Genomic DNA, 18,084 nt, shown 5'->3' with positions numbered 1-18,084 from the left:
AATTATCTCAAGGTTATTAGAGAGATGAAAGCTGAAATAGCTGAGCTAAGAACACAACTAGCTTAACAAGCTAAAACAGTATCAGAACAGGGTAACAAAATAGATGAACTCCAGAAAACAGTATAGGGGAGAGAGAATAGAATAAATGAGGCTGAAGAAAGAATTAATAAGAACAAGGATAAAATTAGAGACAACTAAAAAGAAGTAAGAGATCTCAAAAAGAGATTAAGAGATACTACTGAAAACAACAACAGAGACCTATGGGATGACTTAAAAAAATAATATACACATTATTGGCTTATCAGAGGAAGAAAGATAGGGAGGGGAAGAAAGCATTCTTCAGGACATAATAGCTGAGAATTTCTCTAGTCTAGACAACATAAAAGACATACAGGTTCAAGAAGCCCAGAGGGTCCCAAACAGAATTAACCCAGACTTAAAGACACCAAGACACATCATATTTAGAATGGAAAGTAATAAGGATAAAGAAAGGATCCTGAAGGCTGCAAGAGAAAAACAAAGAGTCACCTACAGAGGAAAACCCATAAGATTAGCAGCAGACTTCTCCACACAAACACTACAAGCCAGAAGAGAACGGCAGGGTATCTATCGAGTGCTCAATGAGAAAGGTTTTCAACCTAGACTACTGTATCCTGCTAGACTGCCATTCAGACTAGATGAAGGTATAAAACCTTCTCAGACAAGCAACAGTTGAAAGAACCAACTATCACCAACCCTGCCCTGAAAGAAGTTCTGAAAAGTCTCCTAGAAACAGTCAGACCACCATAAATATGCCATATGTCAGAACACTCTAAAACTCTACAAGAATGGCATTAAAATATCTTCAATCTTTGATATCAATAGATGTCAATGGCCTGAACTCACCTATTAAAAGGCACAGAGTAGGAAGATGGATCAGGAAACACAACTCAACAATATGCTGTCTACAGGAAACCCATATAACTCAACAAGACAAACAGACTCAAAGTGAAAGGATGGAAAATTATCATACAAGCCAATGGCCCACAACAAAGGGCAAGAAGAGCTATTCTCATATCTGACATGATAGACTTTAAAATAAATAAAATTTAAAAAGATAGGGATAGACACTACTTAATGCTCAGTGGATCAGTCAATCAAGAGGACTTAACAATTATTAACACCTATATACCCAATGAGGAGCCATCTAAATACATCAAACATCTACTGAAAGAGCTACAGCAATACGATAACAGCAACAATGTCATAGTAGGGGACTTCAACATCCAACTCTCTCAACTTGACAGATCCTCCAGGCAGAAAATCAATAAAGACACGAGGGAGCTAAATGAGAAGATAGATAAACTAGAACTATTGCACGTTTTCAGAGACATTCATCCCAAGAAACTGGAATACTCATTTTACTCAAGTCCACATCAGTCATTCACAAAGATAGACCATATGTTAGGTGACAAAGATAGCATCAGCAAATTCAAGAGCATTGAAATTATCCCAAGCATCTACTCAGACCACAGTGGAATTAAACTAACACTTAATAATTAATGAAAGATTAGTAATAATCCAAAACTGTGGAAGCTCAACACTACACTACTTAACAATACTGGGTCCAAGAGGAAATAAAGGAAGAAATGAAAATGTTTTGATAGTTCAATGAAAATGAAGACACAAGCTATCAAAATATTTGGGACACAGTTAAGGCATTAGTGAGAGGGCAGTTCATAGCCATACAAGCACACATTAGGAAACACGAAATAAACAGCCTGATTTCACATCTTAAAGACCTAGAAGAAGAAGAACAAAGGAACCCTAAAACAACCAGAAGGATAGAAATCACTAAAGTTAGGGCAGAAATAAATAACATTGAAAATAAGAAAACCATACAAAGGATCAATGAAAGTAAATGTTGGTTCTTCGAAAGAGTGAACAAATTTGACAAACTTTTAGCCAGACTCACAAAACAAAAAAGGTAGAAGGCCCAAATAAATGAAATAAATAATCATAAATGAAAGAGAAGATATCACAACAGACACCACAGAAACTCAACATATCATGCGAGGCTTCTATGAACAACTATATACCACCAAGCTAGAGAACCTGGAAGAAATGAACGATTTCCTAGACATCTATGAACTTCCAAAATTAAGTAAAGAGGAACTAAATAACATGAACAGGCCCATCACAGCTAATGAAATTGAAACAATTATCCAAAACTATCCCAAAAATAAAAGTCCTGGACCAGATAGTTTTACAAATGAATTCTACAAAACTTTCAAAGAAGAGCTAATACCTCTACTTTTAAAAGTCTTCTAGAAGATTGAAGACACTGGAATACTCCTTTCCAGCTTCTATGAAGCCAATATCACTTTGATACCAAAAGCAGACAGAGACAAAACCAAAAAAAAAAAATATAGACCAATAACTCTGATGAATATAGATGCTAAAATATTGAACAAAATTCTAGCCAACCAGATACAGCAGTATATTAAAAAGATTGTTCATCATGACCAGGTGGGGTTTATCCCAGGGATGCAAGGTTGGTTTAATACATGTACATTAATCAACATGATCCATCATATCAACAAAAGCAAGAACAAAAACCACATGGTCATATCAATAGATGCAGAGAAAGCCTTTGACAAAATACAACATCCCTTTATGATCAAAACACTACAAAAAATGGGAATAGATGGAAAATTCCTAAGGTTGTATGGCCTATATATAGCAAACCTACAGCCAACATCATACTCAATGGTGAAAAAGTGGAAGTATTTCTTCTCAGATCAGGTATTAGACAGGGCTGCCCACTATCACCATTATTATTCAATATAGTGTTAGAAATTCTTGCCATAGCAATCAGGCAGGAACAAGGAATTAAAGGCATACAGATTGGAAGAGAAGAAGTCAAAGTCTCCCTATTTGCAGATGACATGATAGAATACATAGGAAAAACCTAAGGAATCCAGCAAGAAGCTTTTGGAAATCACCAGGCAATACAGTAATCTGTCAGGCTACAAAATTAACATTCAAAAGTCAGTGGCATTCCTCTGTGCAAACACTATGTTAGAAGAAGTTGAAATCCAGAAATCAATTCCTTTTACTATAGCAATAGAAACAACAAAATATCTATGAATAAACCTAACCAAAGAAGTGAAAGACTTGTATACTGAAAATTATGAGTCACTACTCAAGGAAATTGAAAAAGACACAAAGAAGTGGAAAGATATTCCATGCTCATGGGTTAGAAGAATTAACATCATCAGAATGAATATACTACCAGACCATCTACAAATTGAATGCTATCCCCATCAAGATCCCAATCACATTTTTTAGGATAATAGGACAAATGCTACAAATGTTTATCTGGGACCAGAAAAGACCTAGAATTGCCAAAACAACCTTGAGAAGAAAGAACAGAACTGGAGGCATCACACTCCCAGATCTCAAATTGTATTATAGAGCCATTGTCATCAAAACTGCTTGGAACTGGAACATGAATAGACACACTGACCAGTGGAATAGAATTGAGAGCCCAGAAGTAAACCCCCACACCTATGGACATCTAATCTTTGGCAAAGTTGCCCAGACTATTAAATGGGGAAAGCAGAGTCTCTTCAACAAATGGTGTTGGAAAAAACTGGGTTGAAACATGCAAAAGAATGAAACTGAACCACTATATGTCACCAAAAACTAAAGTAAATTCCAGGTGTATCAAGGACTTGAATGGTAGAACAGAAACTATCAGATACTAGAGGAAAATGTTGGCAGAACTCTTTTCCGCATAAATTTTAAAGACATCTTCAATGAAAGAAATCAATTACAAAGAAGACTAAGGCAAGCATAAACCTATGGGACTACATCAAATTAAAAAGCTTCTGCACAGCAAAAGAAACCACTACCCAAACCAAGAGACCCCTCACAGAATGAGAGATCTTTACATGCCATTCATCAGACAAGAAGCTAATCAACAAAATATATAAAGAGCTTTCCAAACTCAACAAGAAAACAAATAATCCCATTAAAAAATGGGGAGAGGACATGGACATAATATTCACCACAGAAGAGATCCAAAAGGATGAAAAAAGACTTCAAGTGTCTGATTGTCAGAAAAATGCAAATAAAGACAATAATGAAATACCACTTCACTCCTGTGAGAATGTCATACATCAGAAAAGGTAACAGCAGCAAATGCTGGAGAGGTTGTGGCGTCAAAGGAACCCTCCTGCATTGTTGGTGGGAATGTCAACTGGTCTAACCTCTGTGGAGAACAGTCTGGAGAACTCTCAGAAGGCTAGAAATGGACCTACCCTATGATCCTGCAGTTCCTCTCCTGGTGATATATCCTAAGGAACCCAGCACATCCATCCCAAAATACCTGTGTACACATATGTTCTTAGCAGCACAATTTGTAAAAGCCAAAACCTGGAAGCAACCCAGGTGTCCAACAGCAGATGAGTGGCTGAGCAAGCTGTGTTATATATACACAATGGAATACTACTCAGCTATAAAAAATGGTGACTTCACTGTTTTCAGCCGATCTTTTATGGACCTTGAAAAATTCATGTTACGTAAAATAAGTCAGAAACAGAAGGATGAAAATGAGATATATCACTCTTAGGCAGAAGTTGAAAAATGAGATTAGAAGAGAAAACACAAGTAGAACCTGAACTTGAATTGGTGTATCGCACCAAAGTAAAAGACTCTGGGATGGGGTGGGGTGGGGTGGGGGAGAATACAGGTCCAAGAAGAATGACACATGACCTAGTGGGGGTTGTATGGTTATATGGAAAACTGGCAAATGTTATGCATGTACAAACTCATATTTACTGTCAAATTTAAAACATTAATTCTCCAATAAAAAAATAAAAACAAAAGAAAGACAGAGACAGGATTACTTTTTAGCTGTTGAATTCAATCCCGCAGGAGTCGGTGGTTGTTCGGGATCCTGATTAACAAGGCAAGTTGGAAAGGAGCAGCCATCACCTAGACTGTAATTTAGAGAAAAATTGACAACTGAGAAGTAGAAAGCACAAAACAGTAAAACTCTGTTAAAAACAGCCACCAAGGGATTGGGTGGTGGCACACCCAGTCAAGTGTACATAGCACAAAGCACAAGTACCCGGGTTTGAGCCCCTGCTCCCCACCTGCAGGGGTCTGCTTCTCCCCCTCTCTCTACATCCCTATCCTCTCTCAATTTCTCTCTGTCCTACCTAATAAAATGGGGGAAAAAAGAAATGGCTGCCAGGAGCAGTGGATTCATATTGCTGGCACAGAGCCCCAGCAACAATTCTGAAGGCAAAATATAATAAATAAGTAAATATTGTAAAAAAACAGCCACTGATGAGACATAGTTATATTATGGATAAAATATGTATCAGATCTTGACTTTAGTATACTGTGCTTAGGGAGATGAGTTAACTGACATCTACATTGATGTATAGTAAATCACAAAATGATAACTTTCAAAATGAGACATCCCATACAGAATTACAAAGTTACTTAGTTTATCTTAAAATCTAAAAAAAAATAATAATGAAGTACCTTGAGAAAATGGGTAGCAACCAGTATTTTTTCTCATCACCAAAAACTTGTCGCATATTTTTACTAAAACCCAAGCTGAATCCATTCTTGTCTGTTCCTTGTCGAAATACTGGACTTCTAAATGCCTCTAGGAAAGGATGGTAGAGCAAGCACATAAATAAAGGACATGCCAACATGTAAATCCATATATTTAGAAATAATTGAATTAAATGAGAAAATTCTAAAAAATCAATGAAATATCTCTGTTAGGTGCCTACATGGCAGTCCTACAATAGTCTATTTTATTCAAACAGTCATAAGATATGAATTACTTCTATTTTAATTTTAAGTGTCCCTTTTATTATGACAACATATGTACTTTGTACAAAAGAAGAACATACAAACAAAATAGTTAAAACTACACCACCTAGATATTTTTAGATAGATAAATGGACAAAGATCTATACACATCTACATCTCTTATGCATGCATTATATACTTTACCTACGTCCTATGAACTGCTTTGTTTGGTCAATAAATTCCATTTCTCAACTTCATTCAATTTTCAGCTCAATCATATTTTTTTCTGATGACCCCATATTTTGAAAACTGGTTTTCCTGACCAGGGTCCAATAGTGAACCATACATTATGCCTATTCAGCACGTGGAAGCTGAGGTTCAGAGAGACTGTGGGACTTGCTCAAGAGCACACAACAAGTAAATGACAGATGAACCTATAAATGGTCTTTGTGTTTCTACCATTATGCATTCTTTCCTTCTTAAACATGCCAAGATGTAAAACCTGAAATTTTTTTTTTTTGGTTTATGAACAAACATAGACATACATTGATTTTTTTATTTAAAAAAAGAACTATTACTAGCAGAATCAAACTAGTATAAAGGAAAATGTGGCAGTTTGATAGCATTTGGCATTTTAGGTTAAACAACTTTTTAAGAAACAGTTTTATAATATAGGACCATACCATCTGGAAATAGCTACAAGTTCAATATGGACACTTCTAGGAGCTAAAAGCTCTAGAAACAACTCATTTATTTTTTGAAAGTTGCAATTAATATATAATATATAATTTAGAATAAAAGACTTTTATTCTTTTTTTGGTAGCAAAATGTCACTTTAACATTAAAATTAATAGTCATTGACTATATATTACAAATAATCTTCACTATAATATATTCTCAGAGCTTAATTAATCACTTGAGATAATAAGGATTTGCAAGTCCTAGTCACACCCTCCAAATCATACCCTTAGACTAGAAGACTCTACTTAGTTTAGTCCCTTCTTATTCCTCAGTAGTTTTAAGTTTGTTATGCTCCAATCATGGGGCCAGTTTCACGAACACTTCTAGTTTTTCTATGGAAGTTTTATTTATTTTTTAATTCAAAGAATATAAAACTAGCCAGGTTTAAGTAATCAATTTAGCAGTACTTAATACAATCATAATTTTGTGTTACTACCACAAGTTCCAAATTAAACCTCATCACTCTAGGAGAAAACCCATGTCCATGAAGCAGTAATTTCCCATTCTTTCTTTTCATCTCCTGGAAACTAACATTATGCTTTTTTTTTTAATTGAACTACCTTTTTTGTATTTTTGATACAAATGAAGTTATATACTATGTAATCTCTTTTTTTGAATTCTTTTACTTGGCATACTTTAAAGATTTATATGTATTATAGTGTGCCAGTATTTTTAATGACCAGAATAATAGATCACTGTATAGGAATAACATTTTCTTAATTCCCTCATCCTTTCATTTTTGTTTAGGTTGCTCCAATTTTTTGTCTATTATGAATATAACTGCTACAAATATTGATAGACAAATCTGAGTTATTATTTTTTAATTCTTTGGAGTATATATTGTATTTTGGTGTGGAATGACTGGGTCATGTAAGAATTCTATGTTCAATTTTTTTTTGAAGAATTGCCTATATTATTACTATTATTATTATTATTAGGTAGAAACAGAGAAATCAAGAGGGAAGGGGAAGATAGATAGATAGATAGATATTTGGAGCACTACTCCACTGCTTGTGAAGTTTTTCCCTTGCAGGTGAAGTCCAGACGCTTAAACCTGGGTCCTTGTGTATTGTAACATGTGTCTTCAAACAGTTACACCACCACCTAGTTCCTGCTTTAATTTTTTTCTTACAGTCCCTTTTATATTCCCACCAACAATGTATTCTTGCTGTTTTTTTTTCTTTTTCTTAATTATAGCTGTCCTACTGGGTATGAAGTGACAATTTACTGTAGTTCTGATTTATATTGCTCTAATAACGAATGATGTTAAATATATTTTTATATACTTATTTTATATACTTATTTTTATATATTCTCTTAGATGAAACATCCACATAAGTGTGTATTTAAATCCTTTGTCAAACTTAAAATTTGGCTGTTTGTATTAATTTCTGCTTCCAGTGAAAGACTTTATTACTAATTTTTGCCACCAAGCTTATGGCTAAGGCATGATTCCTTCACTCCCTCTGCTCCCAGAAGACTTACTTACTTACTACTTACTTACTTTCTTACTAAAGATAGAAGCTGAGAGACAGTAGTTGATGGAGGCATATCCAATAGCATACACGCTACCCTGCAAGAGGATTGGGTTCAAGCCCTCAGTCCCTACCATAGTGAGGAAACTACACTAGTGTAAAGCAGTGTTGTAAGGTGTCTCTCTCCTCCTATTTCTCCCATGTCCTTCCCTGTTTCTGTCAGTATCAGAAAAATACAAAAAAAAAAAAAGAAAAAAGAAAAAAGAAAGAAAAACAAATGACTACCATGAGCGGTGGAGTTGCCATATTTGTTGGCACCTAGCCTTGAGACAGAGAGGGAGAGCATAATAAGGGAAGAGTGTCACAGAGGGGAAACACCACAGCATCAGTTCACCTCTGTGTGGTTTCCCGGTGTGTAGTGGCTGGGGCTCACACCAGGGTCCTTGTGTATGATAACATGTGCATTCTACTAGGCTAGCCATTCCCTGGCCCCCATATTTATTTGCATTTCCTGGGTATTTGCATATTTCAACTCTTCTCAGATACATAGTTTTCATATATTATTCTCAATTTGTAGGTTTTCTTTTGATTTTCTTTGATATCTTTTGTTCCACTTTTTTTTTTAAACTTTGATAGCCCAATCTACCTTTTTTCCCCCTCTTTTTAAAAAAATATTTATTGTGGGGGGCTGGGTGGTAGTGCAGTGGGTTAAGTGCACATGGTGCAAAGCGCAAGGACTTACGTAAGGATCCTGGTTTGAGCTTCCATCTCCCCACCTGCAGGGGGGTGGTCACTTCACAAGCAGTGAAGCAGGTCTGCAGGTGTCTAATCTTTCTCTCCCCCTCTCTGTCTTCCCTTCCTCTCGGTCCTATCCAACAACAACAACAATAACAATAACAATATCAACCACAACAAGGGCAACAAAATGGGAAAAATAGCCTCCAGAAGCAGTGGATTCATACTGCTGACACCAAGCCTCAGTGATAACCCTAGAAGCAAAAAAAAAAAGAGAGAGAAAAAATATTACTGTGGTCTGAGAGGTGGCACAGTGGACAAAGCACTGGACTCTCAAGCATTAGGTCCTAAATTCAATCCCTGGCAACACATGTACCAGAGTGATGTCTGGTTCTTTCCTATCTTTCTCATTAATAAATAAATAAAATTTTTTTAAAAATATTTTTTTTAGGCTTTCATGGCTGTTTTCCTGATCTAAGCCAGTTTTTCTTACACGGATTACTTATTTATGGTGGTAGATAGCATCATGGTTATCCAAAGACACTTTCAAGTCTGAGGCACCAAGTCCCAGGTTCAATCCCCCACATCACCATGAGCCAGAGCTGGTCAGTGTTCTGGTTCCTGATTCGTCAACAATTTGTTCTGCATTGTGTCTTAACTCTTTTTCAGCCACCAGGTTCCAGATGATACCATGATGCCAACCTGACTTCCCTGGGCAGATGACCCCACTATGTGTCTAGAACCTCACCTCCCCAGATACCCTGCCCCACTAGGGAAAGAGGGAGACAGGTTGGGAGAATGGATCAACCTGCCAATGCCCATGTTCAGCAGAGAAGCAATTACAGAAGGCAGACCTCTCACCTTCTGCTCCCTATAATGATCCTGGGTCCATAATCCCAGAGGCATAAAGAATAGGGAAGCTATCAAGGGAGTGGGCTGGGTATGGAGCTCTGGGTGTGGGCATTGTGTGGAAATGTATCCCTCTTATCCTATAGTATTGTCAGTAATTCCATTTTATAAATGAAGGTTCTTTCCAGGTGAAGCAGTGTTGCAGGGGTGGTGTGGGTGTGTATGTTTTCTCTCAAAATAAATAACTTGGGTCATATAAGGCAAAGAAGTATACAATCCAAATGAATTATTTTGCCAGTTTGTAGTATATGTATTTCTAGGAATTTTCCCAAGATTACTTAAGTTTTGGGTGTCCTATTGTTTCGAGTATCCTCTTATAATCCTTCTTATTTCTGTAAATTCTGTAGTAATATTGCCATGTTTACTTTTGATTTTTAACTTTTTTTTCTTTCTAGATAAAGGTTTTTCCAACTTGGTTCATAACTTTCAAATCAAATTATTAATTTTACTGATAAGCACTTAAAAATTCTCGGTTTTTATGACCTTCTCTCTATTATTTTCTTATTTTTGCTAGCATTGGGTATACTTTGTTATTCCTTTCCTAATTTAATAATTGTAATGCTATTGATTTTAGACATCTCTTTTTTGAATGTAAACATTTATAACAGTGCTTTTGAAGCACTGCCTTCTAATTTTTTGTTGGACTATTTTCTCTGCCGGAGGAGTTCTATCTTTTTCCATGACTGGATTTTTATTAGGTTAATTCAATTCATTTACCTTCAGCTCTTGATTTTTTTTTTCTATTGGGGAGGTGGTTAATAGTTTACAGTAAGTATAGTTATTGACAAATGGGTAAAATTTCTGTTGTTTATTTTCTTTCTTTTTTCATTTATTTATTTGTTTATGCCTCCAGAGTTATTGCTGGGGCTTGATACCAGCACTACTAATCCACTTCTCCTGTGGCCACTTTTTTATTTTTTATTTTCTATAACAGAGAAATTGAGAGGGGAGGAGAAGATAGACACACACCTGCAGACCTACTTTATTTCTTGTGAGGGGATGCCCTGCAGGTGGGGAACCTGGGGCTGGAACCAAGATCCTTGAGCGGATCCTTTTTTCCTTTGTACTACGTGCACTTAAGCTTGTGTGCTACCTCCCGGCCCCTGTGTTTATTTAAAACGCTCTTCATTTTACAATTACTTCTCTGTTTAGTTATTAACCTTCTGTACCTCTTAATAGACTGTTTTGGTCTTTTTCATATATATAACTTTACATGTAATAGAAGTCAATAAATATATGGAATAAATCAATATTTTATGTGTCTAACGTCACATCCCACCAAGAAAAGGTGAAATGTAATAATAATTTTTGTCATTCAGGATAGGATATATTTTAGTCATATGGCAACTTTTTATGAGTATCTATTAATTTAAAGTTCTGTTAGCTACAGTAATTGAATACTCACCTAATGTAGATTTATTTTTGCTGACTAGCCAACAATGATAGCCAAACAGAGAAGACAAGCTGACAGAAAACATAGCTGCAGCAAAGAATAAAAACATAATATGGAACTTGGCTTGAGTATCTGGTAGCCCATTCTATAAAGAAAGGAAGAAAATAAAATGTTTTGTCAAAGGGACAAGTATTTCCCTATAAGATTTTTTCCTTCAATTTAGATATGGAGACAGGTATAGATATATGACTATGTTGAAACAGAGAAAAATATCTATCACCAGATTAAAGTACATGTTTACTGGAATATCAATATAAATGTGAAATATTAAAATTTGGGATTTTTTGTTTCATATAATAAATTCATAGAAAAAATATAGCAGTAGGTATGCATGTAGGAAGCAAGGTAAAAGGAATTACTAAATATGGCTTTCAATGTACTATATTAACATGTTTTGCTAATACTACAGATTTACAAATGTTTCAGTATTTTATTATAATGCCAGAAAATGAAGGTTAAGTGCCATAAATTAGCTGCTATGCTTAGTGATGTTTTACGTCATTACAAATAACAGGATCAACTACAAGAACACAGAACAACACATCCACAATAATGCTTCAAGCTATTTTAAATAATAACACCACAGAAAAGATAACACTAGCTTATACCACTTATCTAAAACATCACAATATCCATGGAATGAAAAATGTCTTCACAAAGCAAAAGGAGATTGACTCTCACTGTAGGTATTGTCCAAGAATATCTGCTCTTCCTCTAGAACAGAAAACTTGGTGCCATGGATATTGCTGAATCTCAGCTGAGAGAAGGTAATCCCTTCTGCCAGACGGTCACATTATTTCAATATGCTATCATAACTGTTGGATTGACACAACAGTTCACAAATAAATTTTGAGAGCACAGTCTTCACAGAGAAACTGGTCATTCCTTTTGAAAATGTATTTTTAGTTTGTAACTAAAACCATCCATGGGAGTGAGGAGCAGTGAGGCCATATTTTCTCAGACATTTCTTTAGGAAAATCGTTCTTCATTGTGGATACAGAAGTTATCTTTGAATGCTAAACAAATGCCCACTCACCTGGCTATCCTTAGTGCATGTCATTGTAAACCAGCACATATTATGCCTCAATAAGTTGTTAGTACTGAGTGTGGTTCAAATTTCACATATAAGAGCTAGCAGTTCAGAAACTCTTACCATAATAAAAATATTTTTAAATAGGTATTTATGAAAATAATAAAACAATCCAGGCAGAGAATAACATTTTTAAATTGCTGTTTTGTATTCACAAAGATTGATTTTGAATAATTGATACTGCTATTTAGTTTTTCTTTGCTTATATTTAAAGAATATAGTACATAAGACTATGAGCTACTTAATATTTTGTCAGGCAATACCTAATAAAACCACAGAACATTATAAACATTTAATTGTTTAAAAGTAATCCTTTAGTGCAAAAAGTATTTGTCAATACTAAAAATGAGCTTCTTATATAGTCAGTCCTTAAAAACAAACTTCTTATACAGCCAGTCCTTATTCACAGATATCATAGTCTACGCAGTTGCCATGAACACTGACTTTGTGAGTACTGAATTATTTCCCCAAGGGGAAAAAACAACTAGATTCCTGACAGCCTCTGGCACTGTCTAGGCCAAATGTTTGATTTGAAACCCAGTATTTTGATGTTAAGACACCTTATTTCACATATACTGTCAGTATATTAACTGAACACTCACAGCTAACAGCAGTATAATGAAGCTTGAATGAAGCTTAATAACAGAAGTATTTTCTCTATAAAAATGCCTTACCGTTTCTTGCTTTGAAATACCACATAAAACTTATCACTATGCTTCAATATCATTTTAAACCATGGAATCACTAATAAAAGTACAAAAATGAAAAAATAAAATGGCATTAAATGGACACACTTGTTTAAATAGATTTAAAACAAGAAGTCAGAGAGTCAGTTTGATATCAGCTGAGAATGTGTACATAGTATAATTCAATGTTTTTGTCTATCCTGCATAGCTGGAAATGATCACAAAAACTATGAGAGTATTGATATTGGGCTTACAAATATTTCTCACAAACACAGAATCTGTGAACAATGAGATTCATTATATAAAATAACTCTATTCTTTAAATTGGTATCTGGAGTAATTAATTATTGAAAATCTATTATTATATGTCTTTGTATATCAAAAAACATTTCCAAGGTAATGACTTACTGTCCAAAATTTGATAAAATACTGCAAATCTGTGGCAGCAATAAAAAGACAATACAGCAGAGAATATGCCAGGAAAAGGAGGAAAAACTTATAGTTTGAAAATCCAACACAATTGTTCACCCTGTTAATAAAACAAAAACAACATTTTTAGTGAATCTCAGAATTTTACACTCATTATACATGTGTCTAACTGTGGCTTGGTTTCCTACATTGAAAAGAGTGTATTGAAATTATTTACTTTAACTCAAAATTTTCTTTACATCCACAAACATTAAGAAATCCATTTGACTAAAATGAGATGTTTTTTATTATGTATATGACCCTGCATTAATCAATCGTGAACCAAATAACTATATGTCATGTCTAATCAGTAATACAAATAAGCAATGCTTAAAGTGGTATGTCTGTGAGGAATCTAATGAAGTCAGGCAGATAAGAAGAATTCACTAAATTCTTTATGGACATGATGACTATTGGGTTGATTTCAAGCTACAACGAAAAAATTTAAAATCTTTAAGGTTTTCCCATACTAGATGAAATATCTTCACAAACTGTTTCTTTCATGCCAGCACCATAACACTGCTGCAACCAGATTATCAAAGTATATGAAAAAAGAAGTTTAATGTATAGGTGTCTGGACAACACTAGCTCCTTCAACATAGGTCCTCTTTCCTCATCACAACTATATTGTGTTTTCTGGATCACTGTAACTTAATAGAAAATCTTGAAATCAGTCATCCTATGTCATGTTGCACTGAGTCTCCTAACATGTGAGCATAGTATTTTCATTTACTTAGTCTTGTGTTATTTCTAAATCAGCTCTTGTAGTGCTCAACATACAGATGCTGCTCACTTTTTGTTAGATTTATACCTAATCATTTCATGCTTGTGGGTGGTGTTGTAAGTGTGTTCTCTAAAAAAAAAAAAAATACTGTAACTTTGGTATATTGCACTAAAGTGAAAGATTCTGGGGCCGGCCGGGGGGAGGGTTCAGGTCCTGGAACATGATGGCAGAGGAGGACCTAGTGGGGGTTGAATTGTTATGTGGAAAACTAAGAAATGTTACACATGTACAAGCTATTGTATTTTACTGTCAACTGTAAACCATTAATCCCCCAATAAAGAAATTTGAAAAATACTGTAACAATTTAATCTCTTATTGGTTATTTTAAGTATATCAAAATACAATTGACTATCTAAAAAAAAATGAAAAGAAATAGACTTGGAGTTAGATACTAAGGGGCATAATTCACATGTAGCTTTAAATAATGTTTCCCTGAGGCACTTAAGTAGTTTATAAGAATTTAATTTTTATTATTATATTATTATTTTGAAATATTTTTTGAGAGTCACTTCTAGCATTTGTAATTCTAAATACAGAGATTTATAATCACCAGATCTTACCCCAAAAGTCATTAAATTTTAAAAGGCAGAAAGGACACAAACTATTATATGAGTAGACACGAATATAAATATAACACTTACTTTATAAGCACATTTTCTTTCTAAATTTTTTAATTATTTTTATTTATTTATTAGATAGAGACATCCAGAAATAGAGAGGTTAGGGGGAGAGAGAGAGGGAGAGAGACCAAGAGACACCTGCTACACTGCTTCACTGCTCACAAAGCTTTCCCCCTGCAGGTGGGGACAAGGGGCTTGAATCTGGGTTCTTGTGCATTGTAACATGTGCGCTCAACCTGGTGCAGCACCACCCAGCCCTCATAAGCACGTTTTCTTTTTTTTTTTTTTTAAGATTTTATTTATTTATTAATGAGAGAGATTGGAGGAGAAAGAAGGAACTAGACATCACTCTGGTACATGTGCTACCAGGGGCAGAACTTATGTTTGAGAGTCCAGTGCTCTATCCACTGCACCATCTCCCGGACCACAGTATATAAGCACATTTTCTATCAAAACTTTCAACAAAGTTTTTTTTTTCTCCTTTTTTAATTACAAGGGAATTACTCGATGATTTGTGTAAAGGTGATAAAAGACACAAACGGAAGTGATTGATTATGTCACTGGTTCAGTTTACTTTGTTAATCATCAAAATACAACTGCATAGGATATTTGTGTATTATTTCCGCTCCTCAAACATGAGTTTTACAACTCTTATGTTGGTAAGGTAGTCTCCTCTCTATTGACTTTTCTAGTCAATGAAATGGTTTTTCTACCTAGATTTTACTTATTTATTTATTTATTTATTTATTTATTACCAGATCACTGCTCAGCTCTGGTTTATGGTGGTATGGGGGATTCTATCTAGATTTTTAATGTGAATCTATATTCCTATGAAAAATGTTTACTCAACCAGACAAGATGAGTAAGTTGTAAATATTTGCTATACGACATGCTGTGTATACCTAGCTACCAAACTGTATTATGTACTTAAATGTTTGTAAGAGACAAATCTAATAAGTGTTCTTACTATAAAAAAAATAATTAACTAAAAGAGGAGGGATCAGGAGATAACTCATCCAGTAGAGTGTGTGTTTTTACCAGGCATGAGTACCTGAGGGCCCCAGCACTGCATGGGAGTACCATGACATCAGGAGAACCTGCACATATGGTGGAGTGGTCCTGTGGTGTCTTTTTTTTTCCTGTCTTAGTCTCTCTTTCTCTCCCCTCCCTCCCTCTATCTAAAATAAAAACAATGAAAAAAAAGGCCTATCAGTGGTGATATTGTCCTTGCATAATGCTCTGGTGTTGTTGCAGTGGTCTGGTGTCGGGCTGCACCGCGGAGAAGAGAGCGGACGTCCAGAGCAAAGAGGTACACAAATCTTTATTATAGGATGGGGGGGAGGTTTGGTTCAGACCACGTGGAGCCAGCCAGCAATGGCCGACCACGGGGGGGGGGGGGGGGGGGGGGAAGCAGGGAGCGAGACCTCAGAGAGAGAGAGGGGAGGGGTGAGGGGGCTTTTTATTGGGCGACAACCAGGGGTGACGTGTAAGGCCAGGATTGGTTGAAAGGGGGCACTCTAGGATTTAGCGGGGCATAGAAAAACCTGGGGGCGGAGACTGCATCAGAATAACTCCTCAGCAACACTCTGGCACTGCAAATAACAACAACAATCATTATAATAATATAATTATGGTAAGAGTAATAACTCTGTGGGTGGGTTAGAGAAAACTCCTGTGCTGTAGTAATCTCTCTATATACACACACACACACACACAAACATGTACATGTATGTATGTGAAAATAATAATAAATCAAAGAAAAATAAAGGCAAACATGTATTTGACTTAATAAACTAGAAATATAAGGAGGAAAATAATAAGAAATACTTCTATTTTATATCTTATATAATAAAAACAAAGGGAACAACATAAGATTTAGTAATTTTGGAACTTTGAAAGGCCCTGTATACAGCAAATAAATTTGTAAAGAATCCAAAACTCTGCTTGTACATTATATTTTTAACTCTAGGGATCCTAATGTGAATGCAAACTGATTACAGAAATTCTTTTATTGCATCTGAATGAAGCTATGGCAAGGAATATCACAAATTGTTCCCATGAGCTAGCCCAATTGTATTCTCTCTGAAAATAATAGAATAGAAAGTTCTTTCATTTTCTTGTATTAGTTTCAAAAGGAAAGAATGAACACATATTTGACAACAACTGTCATTCAAGTCAATTCCCCAATTCAACATCAACAACAACAACAAAATGGGTAGATAAAACTGGAGTGATGTGAAACTGAACATTGTTGAGTGAAGACAAGGACTCTTGTAGATTAAGGGAAAATGTGAAGGGTTAGGAAAGAATGTTTCTCTTCCTAGAGGAACATAATAAATATCTTTTGTGTTAAATGATAAATAGAATCTTTATATAATAAAATTACTTGGATCATAGACTTTATAACATCTAATTTAGTATACTTTCACTTGTACATAATAGTATTTGCAAAGCAGGTTAGTTGAACTTGTACATATAGTAATGTCAAGTCAAAGCCAGAAAACATGAGAAAGTCAGTACATAAAGAGCAAGCATTTTGGAGTGAAGGTAGATAGCATAATGGTTACACAAAGAGACTCTCATGCCTGATGCTTCAAAGTCCCAGGTTCAGTCCCCTGCACTACTATAAACCAAAGCTGAGCAGTGCTCTGGTAATAATAATAATAAAGCATTTTAATTTGCTTTACATTTTATAATTTAAAAAGAGTGATAATATTTATTTTTATAGAACATCTTATCCATTTCCTAACAGATAACTTTTGATTAGACATTTTAATTGATTATTAATTCATAGACTCAGTTTGAAAATAAAATGGCATATTCTGACTTTGGATGATTTTAAAAGGAAAAACAAAATAGTTCTAGGTAAAAACTCCTTGTGTGTTATTTTCTTTCTTTTTTTTTCCAATGCTATATATTTTTATTCATTTATTATTATTATTTTTTAAATTTTTTATTTAAGAAAGGATTAGTGAACAAAAACATAAGGTAGAAGGGGTACAACTCCACACAATTCCCACCACCCAATCCCCATAACCCACCCCCTCCCATGGTAGCTTGTGGGTTATTTTCATTTGGTCTAAAGAATTGTTGGTTCTCCTTTCTGAGTGTAAACTGGAAAAAAAATTCAGTATATTAAAAATAAAATGGGGCTGATTTAATAGCTCACTTGGATAGTGAACTGCTTTGTCATGTATGACACCCATGTTCAAGTTAGCACTACAGTCACACTGAAAGAAGCTTTTGTCCTGTGGACTCACTCACTCACTTTCTCTACTCTCTCTTAAACAAAAACAAACAAAAAAG

At 34.9% G+C, this 18,084-nt stretch overlaps 1 protein-coding gene across 3 annotated transcripts in view; it reads right to left on the bottom strand.

The window, feature by feature from the left end:
• ZDHHC2 (zinc finger DHHC-type palmitoyltransferase 2) overlaps nt 1-18,084 on the bottom strand; it is a 110,127-nt gene that overhangs the window by 22,393 nt on the left and 69,650 nt on the right. For all 3 annotated transcript variants that reach the window (XM_060183419.1, XM_007516279.3, XM_060183416.1), the window contains 4 exons: nt 13,315-13,435; nt 11,083-11,215; nt 5,539-5,665; nt 4,893-4,985 (listed from right to left, as the gene is read on the bottom strand). In XM_060183419.1, the coding sequence (XP_060039402.1) occupies nt 4,893-4,985; nt 5,539-5,665; nt 11,083-11,215; nt 13,315-13,435 (474 nt within the window). The remainder of the gene's footprint in view (nt 1-4,892; nt 4,986-5,538; nt 5,666-11,082; nt 11,216-13,314; nt 13,436-18,084) is intronic.

The sequence above is a fragment of the Erinaceus europaeus genome, chromosome 2, assembly GCF_950295315.1.
Source record: "Erinaceus europaeus chromosome 2, mEriEur2.1, whole genome shotgun sequence".
NCBI lineage: Eukaryota > Metazoa > Chordata > Mammalia > Eulipotyphla > Erinaceidae > Erinaceus > Erinaceus europaeus.
Note: the sequence above shows the minus strand (reverse complement) of the source record. Positions and strands in the feature narration are given on the sequence as shown.